Genomic DNA, 25,050 nt, shown 5'->3' on the forward strand with positions numbered 1-25,050 from the left:
GAAAGCTATTTGATGCTACACGTTTAACATAAGAGACAATAGAGAGAGCATTAGAGGGATAATACACAGCCGACAGATAAACAGGAGGTGGAAATAACAAAAATGTAGAGGAGGCAGTGGTGGATGACATATGAGCAGATTCATTTTGGGCCAGTTTGCAGGAAAACAATGAACTAAATTAGGGAAGAAAGGGAGAAAGGGAGGGTATACTACAATAATTAGTTGGATGTTTGCATTCTTGGTTGATTGTTTCTGGGCATGCACACGTACAAAACACACACACACGCACGCACACACACACACACACACACACACACACACACACACACACACACACACACACACACACACACACACACAGAAATATGCTGTTGATTGTTAACTTGCTGTTGCATTACTGAGCAAGGCAACTAACCAGTGCACAATGCTTGACATCAGTGTCATGATCTATACTGTATATATAATAAGTGGACGTTGTCACCGTGATGTCAACCACTATTTTTTTAGACTGCCACTTTGAAGCCTCAAGTTCGGCATTTGGGCCGTCGCCATTTTGGCTTTATGCAAGCTAAAGTGACAGAAGAGGGTGGAGCTAAGTACAGTCAAATGCTTAATAAGGCATTTTAGGCAACCAAAATGTTTCAATTAACTTTCATAACTTAAAACTAGTGCTGGGCAATTTAATGCGTTATCGCGTTCATGCATTAATTAACTGAGCACAAGAAATATAACTGCTACTGTGTAAAGGGAATACTGCTGTTAAAAAGCACCTTATTTGCTTAAAGTGTTTGCAAACCAAATGTTATTGCACTTTTGTTCATATAGCAGTACTTTTAAAATAAAAGTGCACTACTTTCAAATTCATTATTGAACTTTGCGCATAACAATCGCGATTAATCGCAGAAAATCATGCGATTAATTGCGATTAAAAACTGTAATCGTTGCCCAGCACTACTTAAAACACACTGTGAAAGGGTTAAAAATCTGAGACAAAAACACAGACAACACCCAGACAACAACAACACTGTGGTAGCGACCTGTCAATCACAAGGTAGCCACTTCCTAAAGAATACGCTGGTTCATGGTCTATTTTCCTCTAAATGGGACCATAATTTACTTAATGAACATCATGCTGTGAAGACTTGAAACGAGCGATTGAGGCCATAAACACAACGTTAAAAAAGGTTTTCCAGTTGGCTCCCACACAGTAAAAAATGTCTTTGACATTTACTTATTTCTTCTTGCGTGATTATTCTATAAACACACACAAAAAAATAATGGCAGTAGGTGTCAACCTTTATACACACTGGCTTTGGTTATTTTCTAATTTGTGAAGACAGGATATATGAAACAATGTGATGCACTCAGAGCAGCTCTTCAAATAAAAATGGAATAAATGAAAGGTCAGGTAGACTCCCATACTATCTGTATTAGGAGGAATGTATGATTTTTATATGAAGTAAGAAAAAAAGCAACCCCCTCCACAGCCTCCACAGTTCTCTCTTTTACAAGGAAAAATCATGTACAGTACTCTTATTTTTGGAGAAAGTTTCTAATTTAAATTTAAATTTAAATCATACACTGCTCACTGAACAAAATCTGATTTGTTCATTCTGGTGATCTGATCGGCAATCACTGACTTATTGGTCTCAAAGTTTTAGAGATCATCATACTGGATGAAAGTTTATAATATTTATAATGTGTAATGTTGTATTTACCTGAGGATTCACACTAAAGAAGAAATAAATAGAGATTGTTGCATCACGTTATGTGCTAATGTAGCCTTTGAGGGTTACTAGGATGTGTTGGTGGATGGAAAGGGACCAATAAGTGAATGTGTATTTGGATAAGGGCTGAATAAATTAAAGTAAACACAGCATCCATTTCTTAGAGACAAAACATTTCTGAGATATTTTGTATGCAAGGACTGAAAATGGCAAGATGTTTTTTCCTCTACTGGAGTTGTAGCCATGTAATATTTCTGATAAGGATAAAAGTACTTTTAATGTCTGTGAAGTGTATGCTCCATTTTGCGTATTTGATCATCCTGCTTTAGTATCATCAAATCTTTTTAATTTAGATCAAATTGCAATAAAAAGCACTTTTGCCTGGAACCGTGTACTCTGTGGCTCGAAATTGAAATGCCGCAACCCTTCAATCTCAGAACATCAGAAAGTATCATCTTTGTAACTTTGAACATGGGATGAAAAACATGTGATTTCAAGATTTCATATTTTTCACTTGTCTTCTCAACCTGCTCTTGAGAGCTATAAAAATGAGGGAGGAAGAAATACAGAGGCAGAGAAAAGATCAAAATAGATTGATGGCGATGAAAGAACACAGCTGAAGATTTATTACAAGAGAGATTGTAGAGGAAAATGAAACAAGAAAGAAAACAAAACAAAAATCAAGAGATGTCAGCGGGCTTTGGCATCTCGAGTGAGGACTCTCATGTCACTGCAGTGACTGAGCGAGCAAAAGAAAACAAGGAGGGTAATAGAGTTGGGTTCACAGTAGCCTCTGGCAGGCATAATGAAAAAGGTCAAGCAAGCATGATGGAGGTGTAACACAGACACTCGAACATGAGCGGTGGTTGATAGATTAAGTTATAGAGAGAAAAAAAAGAAACATTTATAAAGGAGGGCATTGGATGAGCAATTTTCAGTGAATGAATTTGGGGTCTGTGTTGGAAACTATATACAGTTGTACATGTTGTTTCCTGTGAACTGGCTCTGGTATGAAAGGACTTTATTTGCATTGTCAGTTCGATTAGATTCATTCTTTAACATCCAGGTTACTTGACTTGACTCCAAAGAATACCTTAATTTGCCAAGCGGGGTATACACTTGGACTAACATATTATTTGAAAGTCTATTAAAATCCATGCCGAGTTGGAAAGTCAATCTCAATCTAGCATCTATTTTAGTTATAGGCGGCACTGTAAGATATGGTTCTTAAAAGATACACATTAATGCCATTGCAGGTCTAAGCAGAGAAGGATTTTATACACCTCCCAAATCTTAACAATAATAATAAAAATGTTGAGCTCAAAAACCACACAATATGAAAGAAACACTTGGAGACATTGTCTCCTAATGAAAGTCATACTCATGGGCACACACACTTGACAAACACTTGACATGAAGACATTTGAACATCTCACTGTCAGGAGACAAATAGTGATAAAATGTTTAGTGTTTTCTCAGATAAAAGTCTTTGAGCTCACAAGTCTTTTAGATAATTACTATGGTGTATCTATGGGCATGTAAGGCAGATATAATAAGAATAAAAAGAATAATAATACGATTAATAACATTTAATGAGAGGCATAACCCCAAAAAAGTGTTATGTCAAATGAATGAATAAAACTTAGTCCCACAAAATACTTTATTGTTGATATTCCTATGTGAGATTATGATATACTATATGACGATATATGATAATATGGTTGAGATATTTGTCTTGTCTTGTCCATTCACAATTGTACCACATAATTATTAGCGTTTAGAGAAAGACAGCACTTCACAGATTACAGACAGAGACAGAATGCTGGAGGACAGATGGGCGGAGAAGCACCCAGTTTGAAAGAGACCCTTGACAATGAACCTTTTGGTCTTTGTCCTCGCATAGCACAAGCATATAATTTTCTGTCTCTAACCTTTGTTGCAAATCAATGCTGCAGGCACTAATCAAGCTCAGGTTCAGAGGATTCATTTAATTTGTGGTCTCTGATGGGGTAACCACCGAAATGATGACTTCTGGCATTAACTGTCATAGTTACCACTTACTTATTTACTTACTTTTACTAATTAATAACTAAATATCATCAGTCAGGGAATTCATGGTATTAATTACAATTTAGGCAAACAGACAGACATAGTTTTAAACAAATTTGCCACTAAAATCCACAGGATGAAAAAATAGTCTAATGCAGTTCAAATCTTACCCAAAGGTCTGTTGCCCTGGACCTAATTTTACTTTAATACAAGGAGTGTGGGGTTACAAAGTGAATGCTATCACAAAGCGGGAGGCGTGGTGGGCGTTTGGAGGCCAGAGAAAGAGATGCGCATTCAGTAAACAGACAACCTGGTAATCAGGCAGTTATTGTACGAGATACCAAACCCAACACTTATCTGTGCTGATATGCAGACTAGCCAGCTGTTTTTTCAATAAGTCTTATTGAAAGTTTTCAATTGTATTCCTGTGTGATGATGTTAGTCCCCAAAGTGGACATTTTAAGTTAGACCATTTTTCAAAACGTGCAGTCACTGTGTAAAATGACCTGTTGTGACCTAAAGGATACACAGCCTCGTGAAACTTTATAACCACAAACTAGAGACCTAGGGCATTCAGAGGATGTATGGCTTTTCAAGGTATGTTGACAATAAGGGGGTTCCAGAGCAGTATCCAGAAAAGAACCGTTGCCATTCAATCTCAGAAAATGCAATTCTTGCAGAAATCTCTTTATCAATTTTTTTCTGATTTATGACTAGAACAACTTGACAACACTGCTGTGATGAATCTCAAAGAAATCTACAGGTCCCAAGCTTTTATAGGATTTATACCACTACTCTGTGGCATATACTGTTGACATACTATCTACCCCTAAAGATCCCCTGTCCTCTGTGATCTCTTATCTTAGACATACAGCACAACAACTTGATCTATGCTATTATCTCCAGCCACACAGTAAAACTACCTTTAAGTAGCACATAGAGACATATTGATTTAAACTAGAACCAAATGGGTATATTGATTTGAATTTGGTTTGAAAGTGCACCAACACTGTAGGATAGTCATCCAGCGCATTCTCCTTCCCAGGACGCCAAATACCAACGCTTTGTCAAACCCCTCAACATCTGATACCAGTGCACAAGGCACCTTTAGATCAGGGGTATTCAATTAAAGTTCAACGAGGTCCAGTTAGAGAGAATTTGCTCATGCAAAGGTCTGGAACATCACAACAATGTCTAAATTGTTCTATGACTTAGTCCCATATACTGTATATTGAATTAGCCAACAGTTGTATTAATGTCTGTATGTAACAACTGACTGTCAAATCAAGTAAAGAAAATTTAATTGAATAATATCTCAACAATACTTATTGTCAGATTTGAAATTGAACTGGATGAATTATAAATAATATATACTCTAATAATAAATACATGTTCTTATCTCGCTTCAAGTAAAATAAGGGCTGGATTAAAGAATAAATTACATAACAGAAAGCTTGATGTGAATCTTAAAATAAAGTACTTCATTTTAGAAAAATGAATTTCACTGAATTGCCCTGCAGCTTTAAGAATTCAGTTCATTCAGGTGTGAAGTGATGTCAACCAAAAAAAACATATTATTATATTTTTCTCATCTTCTAATAAGAGAAATTTGTGTGCATGTACTTTATCTGTGTCTGAAACCACTTGTTTCCGCAATCCACCTATTAGTGAGCCCTGCTTAAGATCTTTTAGCCCTTTACCTCTAACCATGTGTGGAATGTGACCTCCAAGCGGACAATGTAAACAGAACTACTACGCGTCTGTGGTGCCCATAGCTGTCTGTGTCCGTTTGGGAGTAAAACCAAGGCTTTGGGTGGGACAACGTACACCACTACGTGTTGTCCTAGAGACACATGATGAAACAACCTACTTTGTCTTTTATTTTTAAGGATTTGTTGTGAAATTCCCGACATACTCCCAAATTCAACCAGAGCAACATCTAATCTGCTTTCATGATTGAACAAACGCCCACAAAAAAACAAAACTCTTAACTTGAACAACTGATCAGAAGGTGACGGCAGAACAGCAATATTATAGATTAATGCTGAGGGTGTGAAGGACCATTGTTTGTCTTCCTATAGTGTTTAATTTCAAGTCATACTGCCATCTACTACTGTATGTTTTTCCTTGAGCTATTTGCCAGTTGCTATGGGTAGCCTTTGATGCCAAACATGTTGGGGATATATCTTTCAGAAGGAGAGGGGCTCGATATAATCATTTAACTGTTTCTATTCTTTTTCATTGTTTTCCAGAAATCTGCTGGATAAAGACACATTCTCAAAGTCAGATCCATGTGAGTACGTTGTAGAGACTCTGTGTTTGAATGTTTGTCTGTGCACTACTGTGCAGGTATTTTTCTAACAGTAGCCAATCTCTGCCTTTTTCTTCTGTTTTTTGTGGATATGTAGCCGATTTGGAAAATCTTTGTTTTGCTCAGAGTGCCACGGTTGTTTGTTCACTGTACTGGAGCTAAACCCCTCACATTGATTTCCTATTTGGAATCTGCCTGCAATTCTCTAATTATCTCTCTTCTTTTCTCTCTCTTTGCCCTTCTTTTTTTTTCTTTCACAACATTTCGTCTCTTACTGTCTCTATCTGTCTCTTTGTTTCCACAGTATGTGTGCTTTATACGCAAGGTGTTGAAACCAAACAGTGGAGAGAGGTGAGTGTACACACACACATTAAAAGGAAGGAAATTACTTATGTCCAATTAAGTTCTTGCTGTGCTCACTGTGGGTTTGTCATAATTGAGTAAGTTTGTGTGTAGAGTGGGGCTCCAGTGAAGACATTTAAGTTCTGCTATTTTCCTTTCACTTTGAGCATGCAGTAGTTGGCTTAAACTCTTCATTAAAGCTGTTCAGCCATCAGTTGTCTGAAATGCCATGGAAATATTCTCTAATTGGACGCTTCAGCCAACAAAGAAAAACCTCACAATGTAATGATCAATGTTGACACTTTGGGGACAAGACAGCATGCTGGGGAAACTTTAAGGCAGCTCTTACTGTGCCTTTATGCAGTCAATGCAGCATTACTGTGCACTCTCTCTACTTATTATCTGACCATTATGTTTGTCTGTTTGCCCATTCATTTTTTTTGCAAGTAAAAAACATTTAACGATAGCCGATGAGCAAATCAATTGAATATTAGCACTAATTAATTCACTATTAAAGCTGAAATCTATTTATTTACATTACTGCCCTCCCCAGCAGTCAGGGGTAACTCAAATGTGGCACTTTTAAGAATAAGACTGGTGGTATTCTACATTTTTCATATGATGCATAAATCTCATGAAAAGAACACAACCAACAATGCATTGATCCATAGAGCTCCACTGTTGTCCAAAAACTATTAATAACACACCAGTGAGAAACAGCTTTGCACTGGCATTTTTTTAGATTATTTTAAACATGGATACTGTAGTTCATTTTGCTGCTGTCAATACTCACTAGAACAACAAATCCACAGTTGAAAATAGCCCCACACAATGTTGTTTCAGTAATGATTGCTACAAAGTACAGTGGCCAGCTGTTTTAGGAAATGACTGAGCCTTTAAAAAATGTGTTTACTATATATTTGAATGATTTACGCAAGGACGTCTGAAAGAATTGAGACATGGACTTACTCATTGTTGGTTTTGGTGTTTTCATGGGATTAGTTGATAATAACAGAAATATACAGTAGAACACCACCATCCTTGGAAAACTGAGCTACAGAGTGCTGTTAAATACAGAATCAAATAGGACATACGGTAAGTACAGTGGCGATAAAAGTTTAGGACACAGAACATTAAAGTGATATTATAATAACACAAACAGTCTTGCATCTGTAGGATCAAGTAGGTGTAAGTAGGTTAAGTAAAATAAGTCTGAACCCAAAAACACAACGCCTCAGGCCTTGGCTGTTGTCAGCGCGGAGCCATTTCAAGTTATTCAAAAGTTGTTAGTGAAGTTTCTGGCTTGAAATAGCAAAGTGGTGATACTACTTTAGTAGATTTGGTGTGGCATGGTGTCAAATGCTGCCATGGCTCCATTTTGACCACAGTTGCTCGTTATTATCAACTAGGACAACATTTCTCCGTAGCAGAGAATGGAGAAAGACCAAAATAAATACCCAGAGAGTGATATTTGCTTTGCTTGTGTTTCATGTTTTTTTAAGTTGATGTTTCCAATTCCTGCGCCTTGTGTTTATGACCCTTTATGCATTTATGAATAATTGCAACTCTGAAGTAGTTTTTTTTCTGCATATCCCTGTAAATTGTATTACAGCCAAAATATATTTCTGTGCATGCTTATGCACACACAACAGAGTAGTTGTCTTTAATGTCAGCCTCCATATTTGACAGCCATACTCACCACACAATGCAAATAGTCAATAATTTAACATTTTTCACAGACCTGGGCAACTGTGAATGTATAATAGATCATAATTTAATGGAATTCATATGTATGTCATATGTATTTATAGTCAGATGACCCTCATCTCCTGCGTGTGTGTTCATCCAGTCAAAGCAGATGGCTGTGTGGGCTTTCATTGAAATATAGTTTAGTGACTGCGGGGAACTCTGTTGTATGCATGTGAAAATGTGTATGCGTATGTGTACATACTTAAAGCATTTGCGTATGCATATGTTAAGATCTTTCTATCATAAAACCTTCTTTCACACTTCTCACAAAAGACACTTTGTTTTCCAAGTTGACAACTGCTGATTGTAAGACAGGCTGTTAATTCAATCAAGTACAAAACATAATTACTATAACGAACATTTCACTTTAGTTAATTTTCAAGTCAAATTTTACTTCATTCTTCATTCAAAGTTGTGATTTCCTTGCGGACATAAGCCATCACATTCGGAAATCATATTTTTAAGAGGTGGTGGGTGTTGATGCGGCTCCAGGTAACGCTGTGTGAGACCACACTCTCCCAAACCTCAGACTGAAAAAGTGAGACCAAACACTCACCAATAACTTCTAAATAACATTTTCAGACAGGACCCTCTAGCAGGCGGGTTAGGCTTGGATCACATTTGATGATTATTTCCATCTCTTCCACAAGTTGTTGTGTGTCATGTTAATGTTGGTGCTCTCAATGCAGCTTCTTGATTAGATGGAGAATGTCTCCATTATTTAAGCAGCAACTATGCAAGATGACAGAACTAAATTATTTGTGCAAATTACAGTTTTTGGATGCAAAAATTTGATCCTCCTGCTAGGTACAATGCTTCACTCTGGTGGGAAACTAATTTCAGGGTGATTTTACACTTGGTCTGATTGGAGATTTCTTTTTTGTGGTGCAGAGTTCAGTACATTCAGTGAACTTTGTCCATCATTGAGTACAATACTTCATTTGTTGATACATTTTTTTATTATATCAGGAAATGATCCTCAGTAATGACTCCGGTATGGACTCAAGTATGACCGTGTGTGAAAACACTCTTAGGTCATAGGAGATGTTTACCAGGCGTCAGGTAGAGCTGCTCTCTTGCTAAGTATTATTGACCAACACAACCTCAGTAGAGTGCTGAGAGCACTGTCATAAATACACACTAAATAAAGCACACTCCTGGACCAGTCTCCTCTCCTCAGTATATCCCTCTCTAAAGCTTCAGCACCTTCTGTTTTATCAAAAGAGAAGAACTAATGAAACCAGGAGTGGAATCAAACAAAGCCCTGTAATCTTGGAAGTCAGTTATGACAAATTAGTATTGGTTAATGAATAAAGAGTAACTTAAAAACCTCAGAGCTCAAAGCTCTAACAAATTTTGGGATGTACTGTATTTTTACCATGAAGCCACATAAAGTGTGAGGGAAAAAACTGAAGTACCCTTAACGCTCTATCATTCCTGGAAGGCTGTTCATTATTCCACATCCCCCCCCCCTCTCTCTACTAATTCACACCATCATCATCTACTTCTCTCTATGAACAAAAGACTCCGCCAAGCTCATTTTATCAGCACCATGTTGTTGGCTGTACATGGTGCGAGGAGAATACAAATCCATCTTGGCCAAAGAGCTACAGGACATTCATACAGCACAAATCCCCAGAGGTGATTCATGTGTGCTCTAGGAAAGAAGATAATGAAATCGTTAGGTTTGGGATTAGACTCATGTCCTGTTGTCGCCTCTATTTCCCACTGTGTCTGTATTTTACTGACATGTTAACATTTCAATATCAGACGCTGCAGGTCTGTACTGTAGCTGTTGCTACCCTGAAGAGTTCAATTTGCCATATGTAGACTACGTGTGTGAGCTGCTCTGCATCTGTACATGTTGAGGGTGTGGGTCAGGGACTTCATGCCAGATTCTCATTAGCCAGCTCCAGCAGCCCAGCAGTACCTAATGAACTCTGCAGCACGGCATTGTCTCTTTCACTCAGCAGGGAAATCACATTATGGAGCTCATCTGCTATCACCCGCCTCTTTACTAGCATGCGCTCACAGCCTCATCAACACCTCGAGTTCTCTTAGAAAGTATGGGTGGCTCATGGATTTAACATCAGTGTCCTCTTCTCTACTTTTCTTCGTTGTTGATGTTAAATTTAGATGTTCAGTCAGTGAGTTCACACAGAAAAAGATATACCTTTAAAAAACAGAGTTCAAAGAGGTGTTCAACATTGTGTAACAATGTTGAAATGTATGGTTTTGTAGCAGTTGTTTTGTCCACATTGTATTGTATTTGTTGTGTTCACCGTATTGATTAAAATGGAAAGGTTTACTCACACATCCACCTACAGTACCTGCTGTCTACATTATGGAAAAACAAGATCGATTCCTACTTGCAAATGGCTTCCGTGACATTGATTGAAATTGTAGAGTTTGTCAGCTTTCCAATAAAGTCGGGCTCTAACACAGTTGTAGTTCAGCTGTATGATTAGATCTTTATTGTACACTGCAGGCAAGAGACATACATAAAACAGCAATACTCTGATTCCAATGAGTGCCTGAATTGAATCCCCACTCAAGCAGTTGTAACCAAATTAATGATGGATTTGATTAATTACATTAGATTAATGAAGAACATGTAACTAGTTATGATGACTGGAATTAGAGTTAGAGTTTTTTTTATTTTTTGGGAAATATAAATTAAACTAAATGTCATAATGAAGAAGTTCACTCATGCAGTGCTGTGGTTAGTAAGGAAATCAGTTCATATTTCTGATTGATTAACACACTGAATACATTGGGCTACTTGTTGGTCTATGTGTGCATTACACTTACTTTACAATAAGTCACTCAAAGCCTTAAGCAGTTGCCAAAGAACGAATAAGAACTGAGGAAGCATATTTATGCCTTCAGCATATGCTATCACAAATGTTGACTTCCTCCTTGCATACACCAACTGCTACCATCTGAAATGTTGGACTATTTGATTAAATAGTGTAATTCCAGGAGGCTTTTAAATGATTTATGTACAGTATACGGTATCTCATATTTGAAACTCATCCACTTTTTATTACAGTATAAGCATGTGGCATTGCTGGGTCTTTGCCAGCCTTTTATCTGGCATATTTCCCTGCTTTGGGAGTGAGAATTGCACTAATTAGGAGGTCTTAATCACTTCTTTTCTCCCCCTCTCCCTTCCCACTCTTTTCCCGCTCCCACTCTCCCCCTCCTTTCCTGTACACACCCTCCACTTTTGCCCCTTTTTCTTCATACATCTACAGCCATTTTTCTCACCCTCTCTTTTCCTCTCAAAGTTGTTTCTCTCTGTGTGTGTCTCTCCCTACACACTTACCTCTTCCCTTATCTCTTTCTCTCTGTGGGGTTGATGCGTGGGTTATCCTGGTGTAATTAATGTGGGGGAGGAGTGAGGATCAAGGAACCAGGAAACAAACCCCTGGCTTCCTCTGCACAGCAGCAGCGTGTGAAAGCCCCTCCATTAATCAGGCCTGTGTGTGTGTGTGTGTGTGTGTGTGTGTGTGTGTATGCATGTGTGATAAGCAAGAGTCTGAGAAAGAGAAGAAAAAAAATCTAAATGATAAAGATGCAAGGTGACAACAGTACTAACTGTATTTGTTTATTAAACAATGTGTTGTTGTCTTCTTTTCATTTAATCAAATTTCTCCCCTCACCTGTCTCATCTGTCTTTCTCTTTCCACAGTTTGGAAGAACAGAGGTGATAGACAACACCCTAAATCCAGACTTTGTTCGAAAGTACATCCTGGACTACTTTTTTGAGGAGAAGCAGAATCTTCGCTTTGACTTGTGAGTAATTTCCTTTGAAGGTGTATCCGAATTGTTTTTGCTCTCCTGCCCTCTGTCCTCATTCCCTGTGATGTATTTTTCTATTTTCACACCCTCCGCTCTATCTCATTGAGAGCCCTTCAATTGTTACACCCTTAAGAAATTGACCGTTAGGTAACTCCGCCCCCGAACAGCGATGCTCACCGTAATGGTTTGCATGGGGCTATAATAAGAGCAATATATCAAGAGTTTGGAGGGTGTTGTTTCATTGTTTTCATCCTTTACAAAAGCAAAAACGTTTGAGGAATGAAGCCCTGCATGTTTATCTGCTCTAAAGTAGGCAAGCATTAGCACGCCTGGCTAATTAGCTTGCTACCTACAGGTAAGCAAGGGGCACAGGGGTCACAGGTTTCATTGTGATGCTATAACAGAGTTCAGAAAAATAACAGCAGCTAGCAAAGTATGTGTCAGAGAGTTACATTTATCAAACTCCTCGGTTATTGCAGCATCAAATCTGTCTGTTCTGTAAAACAAAGCATACAATACAAACATCAAAGCATAAATCATATCTCTGTGTTGCTTGGCCAATTCTATTTTTCTATGATAAGCATCCAAACCATCAAACTGGGGTTAGATGAACAACATTCTAATTACATTCGTATTACTATAATATTGGGCCCAACTAGCTTTACACTGCAATAGACAATCAATGCTGCTGCTTTATATTCATGTCGTCTACATGGATCATCAATTGACGTTCATGCTTGGGACATGTTTTTCAGCCTCAGCCTTTTAGCACAATATCACATAGCCAACAAATGCATGTTTAAGAGAGGCTTTATGGAGATTCTTATCTTAAAACATGTCAGCTGGAAACATTTGTCAGCTGAACATGGAGGTTTATCCCAACTCATGGTGTTTTAGCAATTGAGTTAGCAGAAGCTTATGTTAGCTACCCACAGATGATAAAATAAGCTATAGACAGTCAGCCAACAAAATCCAGTTGTTGGCCTGAAATAAGGAGCCTGCTTTTGTCTACTTCTGTGTGAAATCAAAGACAAGTAGTTAAAAAAATATAAAGAATTTTGAGATGAAAATCTGCCATTGTAAGCTGCATATGTACTGTTTGAGAACTGAAAGCTTGATGGGTTTAAGAGTAACAAAGGGGAGCGCTTTAGCAACAGTCAATTGAACTCATCTTTCGTTTTTGACATATATGGGATTTTTATATTCATTATAACCATTCACAGTTTTAATCAAGTCTCTTTCTCTGTCTCTCAGAGGATTTCTCAGTGAAATTAAATCTCTTTCTTACACAAAAGGGGTCATCATTCTTGCATATGTAACATGATGCTGGCCAAGTTGAAGGGTTAACTGCCAGCTCTTTACAGGCTGGACACACAAAGAAGAAAGAATGCTGCCTCAGCACTTGCTGTGGTTATGCTCTTTCATGGATACAAATAATCTCCATTTAAAATCACAAAAAACAACCATCCTTCAAGGTCCTTCAAAAGATTGACCCTTAGCACTACCTGTCTTTATATCCTCCCCAGCTACACCACCACACAATATAAAAATACATTAGATGCTATTTGACAACTCTACAGTATATCATTTGATCTATTATTTAAATGAATAGTGAGAGAAACGCATAAACATTGTTCTAATGTCCAGGCAAACATGATCTATCGTTTCATTGGATGTTTAATATTGGCATACCACATAATAGCCTCCATTCCCTTCACTTTCATAGCTTTTTATTCACATGCAAATAAGATCAGGTCCACCACTCATTATCATAAAAGAGGAAAAAAGGTCTTGTTGAACCCTTCCCCAATTACTCTGCCCCACCTTTAGTAACATCTGAAAAGAAACTAAGATCTTTTTTTTTATCTTGGCTCATTTTGAATTTGTGTGATGTTTAATGTGAGAGCCTTTGTCTTTTTTTTTTTTTTTTTTATCTCTCATGAGTCTACCCACCTGTTTACATACTGTGGTTTTCAAATGATCAAATAAAAAGTGTATCTTCATTTCTCTTGTGCTTTTTTACTCTGTTCTATTTCTCAAATTTCTTTCTTCAAACTACTCTCATACCATTTCGCTTATAGACTTTGACACTCTGTCCTCAAACTGACAAACAAATAAACAAAAACATCTGAAAAGTCAAAATAAGACAAGTGTTGTGAGAGTATTTCTTTTCTGCTCCCAGTGATGACATATCACCAGGGATTGTTTAAAATTGTAGATAAGAGTGTCCTCTACAGCTTTTGAAGTAAAATGGCTTTTATTGTGTTTACTTACAGGTATGATGTTGACTCCAAAAGCCCAGACCTGTCCAAACATGTGAGTGCACATATTTAACATTGAACCACAGATAAATGGAGGCCCGTTTTGAGTCAAATCTAAATTATTGGCTTAAATGGCTCTGAAAAATAAACAATATTGCTTGATACAAAACGGGGTTCAAAGTGACTTAAGATTGGCCGAACTTTTTATCAGTGGTCTAATGGTGGTGATGTTTATGTTTTTCTGTTTGTGTAAATTGGGTGTTGCCTGCTGCATGGTTTCTTCTTGATGAAATAAAGCAAACTCTTTTTTATTGCCTGATCACAGAAGTATCCAAATGCAAATGTTTATTATTCTCTTTATTCAATGTTGTTTATTCTTTGTTTTTAGACTTTAACATGTGTTCTAAATGCTGCATTGCACTACAGATATGCTAATGCTATTTCTATTTAGCTATGATGAGTCATATATGGTCTTTTTTGTATTTATTCTAGTTGTGGTTCTGCAGTGATAGGCATTGTGCAAAAACTTGCCTTACTATCAAAGCTTGGATCATGCAATGCTTTAAACCGCAATATTCAATTTTCCGCACTATATTACATTAGAATGATATTTTCTGTTTCACTAGAGAAAGATAGGTTGATTTTATCTATAAGGCTGGAAATATATGGTGACAGAGAGCATTTGTTAAAAGTACAAAATAATCAGTTTTGATGATTATTTGATGTATTTGGATAAGCGGGGTTTGCATTTTTTCATCACTAGGTTTAATAATTGTGCGTTGGGTTTTACTTCTGGCACAGCATGTTGTCTTTACACTCTCACCTCGCCATCTTGAGCAGTGCCAGGAGTGCTAGTTATTCGGTAAAGTGTTGGTATATGATGTCTGTTGTTATTGTTGTTGTTGTCATTGCCGTTGTTGCTGCTGCTGCTCAACCTTTCTGGAAGCCTGCAGAACTCAACGTAGGTCCCAGCATCCCTCTCACTGCTGACACTGCATGGCTGCTGTCTCACATTAATGATCCTTTCCTCAGGAGGAAGGATGGCGACACTAATCAGAACTATAAACTGAGAGGACAGGCCAACCTATCTGTGCAGCTCTGTTGCAGTCTCAAAGGGCTCCACAGCAGCCACATTATGAAAATGAATAATTTCAGCAGCTTTTGTAGTATTTTTTTGTAACATTATGAAAACGGTGAGATTTCACAGCCTGCGAAATCTCATGTAACAGAAAGCGAAATCAGTGTGCACAAAAGACCAAAGACTCACTGAAATGAAACACACCATAGCCTGATGCTGAATTATTTAGTGTGCACCTGTCTGTCAAGGCCAGAGTAAAGGAGTCTTTGGTTCGGATTGTCCCACATCCTTGCTGTGATAAAAAAATTATTAAAAAAAAAATGATCGTGGTGAAACTTGAAACCAAATACACAATATGACTTTTTTTTAATCTGTCTTTGGGAGTCTAATGTACCTGATCAATGCTTTTGTGATACTTAGAGACTTTGTCCAATTAGAGACATGAGTATGACTGAAAATATGTCACTCTGTCTCTAAAAAGGCTCCACATTGATGCCCTAAACTATAAATCATGTTTGATGTCATTGTTCATGGTGCTGTTAACCCTTCCAACTTCACCCATTTGTCTGTAATCCTCCACAACTCATCAAGTCAGTGGTTCCCAACGGGTGGGTTACGGGTCCACAAGTGGAGTCTGTTCTGAGTGGGTCGCAATTTTAGTTTTCAAATTGACTTCTAGATAAGCGCTTTTATTTTGAAGTACCATTTCCCACTTCCTAGTGAGTAGAAGCACTACGACATGCATGTCTGTAGTACAAGTAGCTTATTGATGCCAGTCTTTTGTCAAAGTTACCATGCATGTAACAGATTTTTGTGATGTGATCCCGCAAGAATCACATATGACACAAAAATCTATCTTGTCGGGCTTCAAGTAATGACTTTGTGTCTAGTAAGACAGAGCACGGACCAATCAGCGTCCTGTGAGGAGCTAGGTGTGTGCGAGACTACACAAAGAGGCGACTGTTCATTCTAAACAACAATGGCAGCTCCCAAAGAGGTTAGCGTAGATGCTCCAATAGCATCAGTTATATCAGAACAAGCTAATTATTTCTCCTTTGAAAGAAGAGAAAAGAATGTCTCTGAAGGCTTTTCTCGATGAAGATGTTTTTGCTCTTCTCTGGACTTGTTTCCGTAAGAGTTTGATTGAGAGATGGTTTGTCCAATCACCATGTATTTTTTGAAAGTGCCTGCCCTTTTCCGAACAGTTTCCAATGATGACTTCTCAGATGGTTCTGTGTAACAAACCATCTGACGGGTCAGGTTAGTGTCGAAGTATGTTCTGCCTTTGAATTGTACATCCCTCCTGTTAGCATTGTAGTTAGGTGTGGTTGTAGTTTGGCATTTTATGCTTTAAATCGTATTTACCTGAATAAGCCTGAATTAGTAGGAACTGCTATCACAATACTTTATTTTTGAAATGTTAGTTTAAAACCCTACTTGCACTCTTTAACGACAATGCAGATAAATGCATGTTGACTTAGAATTCTAGAGGCTAGACCCGTTGGGAACCACTGCATCAAACAATGCTTACCTTGCATACATTGACAACTTTGATTGCAGTTCAACAAACTTTACATTTCACACCCAAAACTGGAAACGATGTCACATTGTTGAGCAGATCACAGTAATGGTGTTTTTGATCACAACGATTTTTTCATAGCTGACGGCAATTTACCAAGTTTTGCAGACACAACTACAATCTATGACTTACCCAATGTTAAACCTAATATGTTGTACAAAAAATGAAATGTGTTGATGCACAGGAGCATGAACAAGTATAGTCTTTGGCAAAAAGAAATTCTTAAATTTCAAATTTTCATGAGTTCCAGTAGCAGTAGAATGACTTTGATTTCTTGTCTTTTCACTTCATATATGTCACCCTGTCCCCCTTCCTCCCCTCCTCCTTTCTTCCCTCCAGGACTTTTTGGGTCAGACGTTCTGTACTCTTGGGGAGATTGTTGGATCACCAGCCAGTCGACTGGAGAAACCACTGGGGTGAGTAAGATCTAAATACCCCTGAATCCAAATACGATTGAGGAACAACATACTGTGCCAAGTGGGGAATTAAGACACACGAAAGATGCTTTGTACCCAAATACAATGACCATGCTCAGGTTCATGAATTTAGCTTAATTTATACTGAGAAAAACTGAGTTAGGGATACAGAGACAGTGTGAGTGAAATAGCAGGAGGATGAAGAGGAGGAAGAAGAATAGGAAACACATTGGTGATTTAGCAAAACATTGATCAGACAAAGGAGGAACATATGAGAGGGGGAAGCAACACATCCTACAGATGTTTTCCTCAGATAATTATTGCCATTAAAGAAAAAGGTGGAAGCAAAACTCAGCGAAATTATTTAAATTACAGCCCGTCTCCTCAGCTTGTGCTCTCACACTGGCTGAGCAAAATGTAGTGTTAATGGGAGAGCCTTTAATCTGTCTTTAAAGATCTATCATCCATCATCATCATCATCATTATCAGTGTGCTAGGCTCTTGTGTAATTCAGGTGAAGTCATTTAAATGTTGCAGTCAGTGAGATACCGAGTTACCGTGGAGAACATTAAGATGGAATACTTGAGTATTAATATTCAACTTCAAATATTGAAAAGTGATGTAATTGCCATGTACTTGCATTGTGTACATGTGACACTTATATAATTACAAAAAAAAACTGTAAACTAAAGTGATTTTGGAGCAACAGTATGGGAAAGCACACAGACAAGATATGTTATACCTAGATACTGATTGCTTTATGTGCAGGGATAAATAAAAGGATATCTGGGTAACTTCAGGGCACCAGGTAGTCAGTGGCAGAATAACACAGGTAATAAAAGGTGTTTTGAAAAAGTGTGAGCCATAACTGACCACCCAAAATATTATGTGGTTTGCTGCAGCAGAATGCGAGATTAGCTGTGGACAGACACAGAGCACACTTACTCATAGAGACACGCACACACACACACACACACACACACACACACACACACACACACACACACACACACACACACACACACACACACACACACAGGAGCAATCGCATGATCCTCCTGGAGGATATAATAATAATAATAATAATGGGATTGTGTCAACACCCACACGCAACATGTTTAAAATAGAAAGCTCTGACTGATTCATTTATTCCTTTTATGATTGTTGCTTATCTTATTAATTTGAGTATTTGGTTTGCAACAGTTCTCCTCTTCTTGGAAACCATTGTAAAGCATATATATTAATGTTTCATGATGCAGGCATTGCATCACATTTCAGATGTACGCAATAAAAATAATGTATATCATATTGGCAAATTGCACATGGAGCTTACCAGAAATATCTGTCTCGCCCTCCAGCACACCCCTGGTGATGACACAGTTGCAAATCTGTTGCAAAAACATTTTTGTGACACTGCAGTGCTTGTACTATTGATGATGCTTACTTAAGGGTGCACTTTAGCGGTGCAAATATAAGTGTGCCTTGAGCCTCTATATTGAGAGCATAAACCTTAATAATGTTATTACAACTTTAATATCAAACCATTTCTTCTCAGCTGATAACTTATATGGCACGGTGGGAAAAGGAAATAGAAATCTTGCCAAATTATTAATTTTTAATTTGACACAATCTGCAGCTGAGAGATAACATAACTGCTTGCCACATTGTATTCTTAAGGTAGCCTTTAGTCTTTCTTTAAAGAAAAAATAAAGTCACCAAACTAGCACAACACTGGGTGTAGCATGCAGACAGTACATCATCTATTTGTTTCACATGGTATTTATTTTATGGCCGTTGATGATTAATCATAAAATGTAATGTGTTTCTTTTTGACATGGTTTCCTGAATCATACTGGGATCAGTTCCATTAAGTGGTTTTGGTGGATATGCAGAATAATTTATACACTGTCACATATTAACCTCCAGTGTGATTACGTTCAGCAACTTTTCTAGCAATACAAGTGATGCATTGCCCTGGTAGATGTGCTACCCAGTGGAGTTTGTTTTCGTGTTTCTTTGGAAATGAAGAGTGATTTATATTTCATTGCTTGGAAATGTCAAAGGCATTTGTCTAAGCTGCGCTGAGCCAATGGGAGAATGTCTAAGAGCATCTGTTTGTTTTTCATGTTTGTCTCAACCATTTCTCTGCTTCTCTCTTCACCTGCATTTTCACAATAATATAATATGATATTATCACTAAGACGTGAGAGAAGGGATGTTAGGTAACATTAGCCTGTTGACCTATTGGTCACTCTGACACAAATTCTCAACAACCTTGACTTGTCTTCCCTTCTTTTGGCCTCTAAGCATAAACACACACACACACACACACACACACACACACACACACACACACACACACACACACACTCACTCTCACTCTCACACTCACTCTCACTCTCACTCTCACTCTCACTCTCACTCACACACACACACACACACACACACACACACACACACACACACACACACAAGCACAGTTATACATATTTTAGTAATTGATTTCATAAATCCTGTTCCTTAGTTAAACGGCGTATGACTGCATGAGAGTGTATTTCATTGTTCTTCCTGCTCTCTTTTCTCTGCTTAATTGTAATGACTTTAATGTTCCTGAAATTAGAGCTTGTTTAATTAGGCAGCAGCCGATTTTCATTATGGAAAAAAAATGGCTCCAGAAGGAAAAGAAAGAGTGAGAGAGATAGAAAGGTGACATCAATGACTATCCGGAGAGTTTGTTTGTCGGCAGAGAAAGAAACGCAGACGAAGATGAGGACAGTCAAAAGAACCCCTAAGTACTAGATTGTACACAGAAGCACAAACAAAAAGCATTAGAGTAGAAGACAGTAGAAAATATGCAGTAAAACTACATGAAATATTCAAACACGGGTCCTACTCATGACAGTGAAAATTGGTCACTACAAATACACACCTTCTTTATGCATATTTTGCTAAGCTAACTAACACATGAATGATGTAAACATAATGTGTTGGCATTACTCTTAAGGGTTTTTATCAATTTATTATTTATTTGTTTAATTTGATACTAAAGAATGTTTCCACAACCCTTTATTTCGTAAGGGGTGCTGAAGAGGCTTTTCCCTCAATGGCAACATACTAGTTGCACAGATCAGTGTTATTCCGTGGGGTCTTGATGTAAGCAGAGTCCGCCATGTTGATTGATTTTGCTGTTGCTTATTAGTTTGCGTATTCTGATATCACAATCTTGAGAAGGTTGAATTAAATTCTAAGGCACACAGTAATTAACATTGGCCAGTAATGAATGTATAAAATTGTGCAGCCTCTAAGGCCCTCGTCAGTCTGTTTACTGCACTGTATTATTTACAGATTCCCTTTGAGGCAGCAGAAGCACACAGGAAATACACACAAAGCCATGCAAACACAGTCAAACTAATTTAGTGTACGTGTGTGTGTGTGTGTGTGTGTGTGTGTGTGTGTGTGTGTGTGTGTGTGTGTGTGTCTGCATATATATTTACATATGAGTATGAAACCAGTGTATGTACAGGCATTAGGTCCAATTATGTTGACCCCTTTGTTCCCGCAACTGACATTTTCAATATCCTTTGGAAAAGGACGTTCCTATATAGAGAGAGAGGCAAAGTCTCGCCCTTTCCGGTGGACCACCATGGGAAAAAACATGTAGGGTCATCAACAACAAATACATTTTTGATCCAGTTTGAGTTGTGCAAGGAGTTATACATATGTTTGTCTATTAAAAAAGATAATTTTGTTTATCAATAAAGATGCTTTTAGTCATATAACTTATAGTATAAGAATGTGAAAATATATAAGTAAAAAGACTACAAACACAAAAGCCACATAAGGAACGTCTCTCGCTGAAGCTATGAAAAAAAACCCCACTTTGATCATTGATGTGAAGTGCAATTTTTCATGCGATTTCTTGAAATTTCAAGGTTGTACTGTTAGATACTTGCCCAGTGTATGTCCGGACCTGATTTCAAGACTTTAGACCAATCAAAACAAATGTGGCGTTTTTCCTTATCATATTAAATATAGCCTCTGGGCACAAATGGGTTAATACTTAAAAGTCGAGCCAGGCGGTCCGTCTGTGGCCTGTAAACAACGTCTGAGCACCATCAGTAATGACTGTTTCCTTGACAATGTCAACTACCCTCTCATTCACTCAACAGGTGTAGTTTGATTATTAAGACAATCATGATTGACCGTCATTAACGTCACACAGAGGGTTTGTTAGATTGGAAAAACTTGTTCAACTGATCATATTTGATGGTACAGAACCTGATCAGTAATAAAATGGAACCATTACGGTTAATATGTTTAACTTCATCGTACCTGTGCAACATGGTTCTTTTGACTCCAAAGAAAAGGCAACAGAACCTAAGACTAGGGTTTGAATAACACACCAACAGACCTTTTAGACTGGCTTACTGAAAGGTTTAGTGGGTCACTTTAATGGAACTGAGCCATAATTAATATTATTTGTTGCACCTGTGTTTTTTTGTGACAAGTAAAAATGGCGGCAAGAAATTTTATTGACATGTATCCTCCAGTACACATACAGACACAAACACTGTGTTGTTTAATGATAATATGATGCACCTTTCTCTAATTTACAGGGATTTGTGTTCAAGACGTGAGGTAACACGTGACTTATCCACTTCCTAAAATGAAACAAATTCATAGTGTGTGTGTGTGTGTGTGTGTTTGAGCTAGAAAGAAAGAAAGAAACAGAGCGCTTCCGCCAAACAAGACATTTGTTTCATCTGAACATCAAAGGCGCTCTGCTCTTTTATGATTGCTTCAGATTTTACAGTCCTCTCTTGCCACAGGCCTCAAAAGCATATTTATTAAAGAGATTAACATTCTCTTGTCATTTATGTTAACACAGAAAAAAACATTTAAACTGACGAAGCCAGCTGCATAATGACGTTTGTTTTTTTACTCCTTCATATTTCAGAAAATATAAACAATTTTCTACACGTAAACTGGTATTTATAAAAAAGAATAGAGCATGCAGTGAAAATGTGCACATCTCATGCATTAGAAGAGATGTAATGTGTTATGCAGAATTATTCTTATTATTATATGTGAGCTCAATGACATTATTCTTTTTTGTAATTAGTCATTAGTACTTGGACACCATTATGTCTATTTTATTTCTATCTTTTATTTTTAAGCATTGCAATGACTGCTGCTGATTATTTACAGATGCATGCCTTATGAATTAAGGACACTACAGCATGGTTGCTCAGCTGTGTCTTTAGCGGAGAGTTGTATTAGTAATTCACAAAACATCTGAAATACACAGGTTATGGACACACACAGACAGACAAACATTCACGTCTTTATCAAATGTGTAAATTGCAATGACTTGGCCCCATCAGAAGAAATTGTAATTAATATTTTGGTTTATGACCAAATATCTGAAAAAACTGATGACGTTCCCATCATCATTTTATAGTAACTCCAGGCAACCTGGTCCAGTCTCTGCCTTTATTATGTGCTTTCTCTAGCCTTATTTTTCATGTCACACTTTGAAGCTGTGCTAAACACTCACATTTGAACACTCAAAACTAAACAACAAGACTTTAAAATAATTATGTTACATTTCTTAAGATTGATCTCCAATTGTATCATATTTCATCTTTTCTCCTCAATTGCCCAAAACTACTTTGAACCGCACTTCATTATACAGTATTTATTCAGAGCTCTTCCTCACAAAGCATGCCTGAAGGAAGACAGCACAACAATCACAAATCAGCTACAAAACCATATGCTGCAATACAGTATAAAACAAACAAGACAACGCAAGGATATAATTAAACAAGATTAAATAAAAAAGGCACAGGGCAAATCACACCACACGATGGAAAGATATAACAAACCTACCTCTCCTATTTAATCCCAGCCAAGCTTAACCACCCACATCAAACCCTCAGCAAAGACAAGAAACAACTGGAAACACCTTATGAGTGAAAATAAATGGATGAAACCTTAGGCAGAGCAATTCAAAGAGGCAGAATATTGAGTGCTTTATTGCATTCATTTATTCAGGACTGTTTTACTGTGTATACTACTGTTTTACTGCAAGGCACTCCTTGCACCTGCACAGTTAGCATCCTGGAGCTGACCATAAATCACCAGGTTTTCAACAGAAACCCATGGAGGTGCTCCACTGCAGCAGATGGGAGTTAAATGACTCACTCTGGGCCACACTGATGATAGACAAGCAGCCGGAGGATAACTGTTGTCATCCTCTTCAGTTTTTCTTCACAGCATCACTCAAAGTTAAAACATTCAGACCGCATGTTTGCTTTTCTCTAACCTTCAGGCCAACTACAGTCAGCCACTGCAGAGTACTCTTGTTTTTAGATCAAGTTTATGCACCGTATTCCACTGAAACGGTACTGCAATGCCCACTAATTGCTGGCTATGTTTTATCCATGTGACACTACTGGTTCAGAAAATGGAACCTTAGGTCGATGCAGTGTATGATCGCTGTGTTGCATTATGTAGACAGAATACTCAGTAAATGGCATATTGAGGAATAGTGTACAGATGTGCACACCTTGTTATTAGAAACCATGAGGGAGAGAAGAGAAATGAAAGGAAGTTTAATTAGTAAGAAGGACATAGAGTAGAGAAGAGGACAGTAGAGTTATATTAGCTTAAATAGGACATTAGAAAGATGTTGGGGGGAGACGAGGAGGAGGAAGTATATTTGAGCATGCTTGGCCTTTAACCGTTTCAATATTGCCTGAGTGTCAGCGCGGATTACTAGAGCATAGCAGCAAAATGGAAGGAAATTATTTGTGAATGTGAATAGAGGCATGTGTGCAGAGGCGGGATACCCAGCTGGGTATGATGACAAACCAATCCTGACACCAAGTCTCCCTATCTCCAACAGTTTGCCCCAGGTGCTCTTGGATGAAGTGAACAATACTGTAAGAGCTGCAACCATAAGAACCTCTGAGATGGGATATTATTCTGTTCATAGAAAGTATTGGGATTATCACGGTCATCTAGTCATATAGCTAACTGCAACAGATAGCTCAGTGTTGCTATCTATTTCGCTTTCAGAGATAAGAGATCATCTGTAAGAAACCACATTTGTTCTCTTTCATGTAGCTGTTCTTTTATTTATTTTTTACAAGAAAACATTTTCTCACTTTGTTTTCTGCAAAATCAGCCACTGAAACTTGTGTCACAACTTCAAAGCACAACTTTTAGAAAACTCAAAAGCAACCTGTCTTTCCAGAAACACTGTCCCGCTTACAGTTTTCTGCAATTGCTAAAACACAATTTCTGAAACTAGGGCCCTCTTTGTTGAAACTCCACACAAAAACCAGCACAACAGATACAGATACAGTCCGTGCACAAACTATAATTAATTTGCCATTGTTCACATTGTATAATGAAAAATGTCAGTTTAGGGGTATTAACTAATCTCATTGGTCTACTTTTGCAAATGCAAATGTATTCTGCTACGTGTGAGTTTGTTGTTCGATAGCCGATGCGAAACATCAGCTTGTTCCATTATCCAACTTTAATAATGAAAATTGAGTCAAGGAAGTCGAGAGTCGGAAACAGAGACAGCTCACCTTCAAAGTAAAAGTTGTGCGATTTCAAACGTGTTTGCTCCGCGATCAATTTAAGGAGAGCTAAATTAAATAAATAAACAAATAACCTAAATAATGGACATAATATATAACTCTGATAAAGTCATATTTCTGC

At 37.7% G+C, this 25,050-nt stretch overlaps 1 protein-coding gene across 5 annotated transcripts in view; it reads left to right on the forward strand.

Moving 5' to 3' along the window:
• The window catches only part of cpne5b (copine Vb), a 103,705-nt gene that overhangs the window by 17,132 nt on the left and 61,523 nt on the right, over nt 1-25,050 (forward strand). For all 5 annotated transcript variants that reach the window (XR_011103743.1, XM_068720179.1, XM_068720180.1 and 2 more), the window contains exons 2-6: nt 6,029-6,069; nt 6,392-6,438; nt 11,873-11,976; nt 14,259-14,298; nt 17,240-17,316. Coding sequence is in view for 4 of the 5 variants with exons in the window: in XM_068720179.1 (XP_068576280.1) it covers nt 6,029-6,069; nt 6,392-6,438; nt 11,873-11,976; nt 14,259-14,298; nt 17,240-17,316 (309 nt within the window). In the remaining variant the exon portion in view is untranslated. The remainder of the gene's footprint in view (nt 1-6,028; nt 6,070-6,391; nt 6,439-11,872; nt 11,977-14,258; nt 14,299-17,239; nt 17,317-25,050) is intronic.

This window comes from Cebidichthys violaceus, unplaced genomic scaffold, assembly GCF_023349555.1.
Source record: "Cebidichthys violaceus isolate CVI_PGR_0920_01 unplaced genomic scaffold, fCebVio1.0.p SCAF_25, whole genome shotgun sequence".
Classification (NCBI taxonomy): domain Eukaryota; kingdom Metazoa; phylum Chordata; class Actinopteri; order Perciformes; family Stichaeidae; genus Cebidichthys; species Cebidichthys violaceus.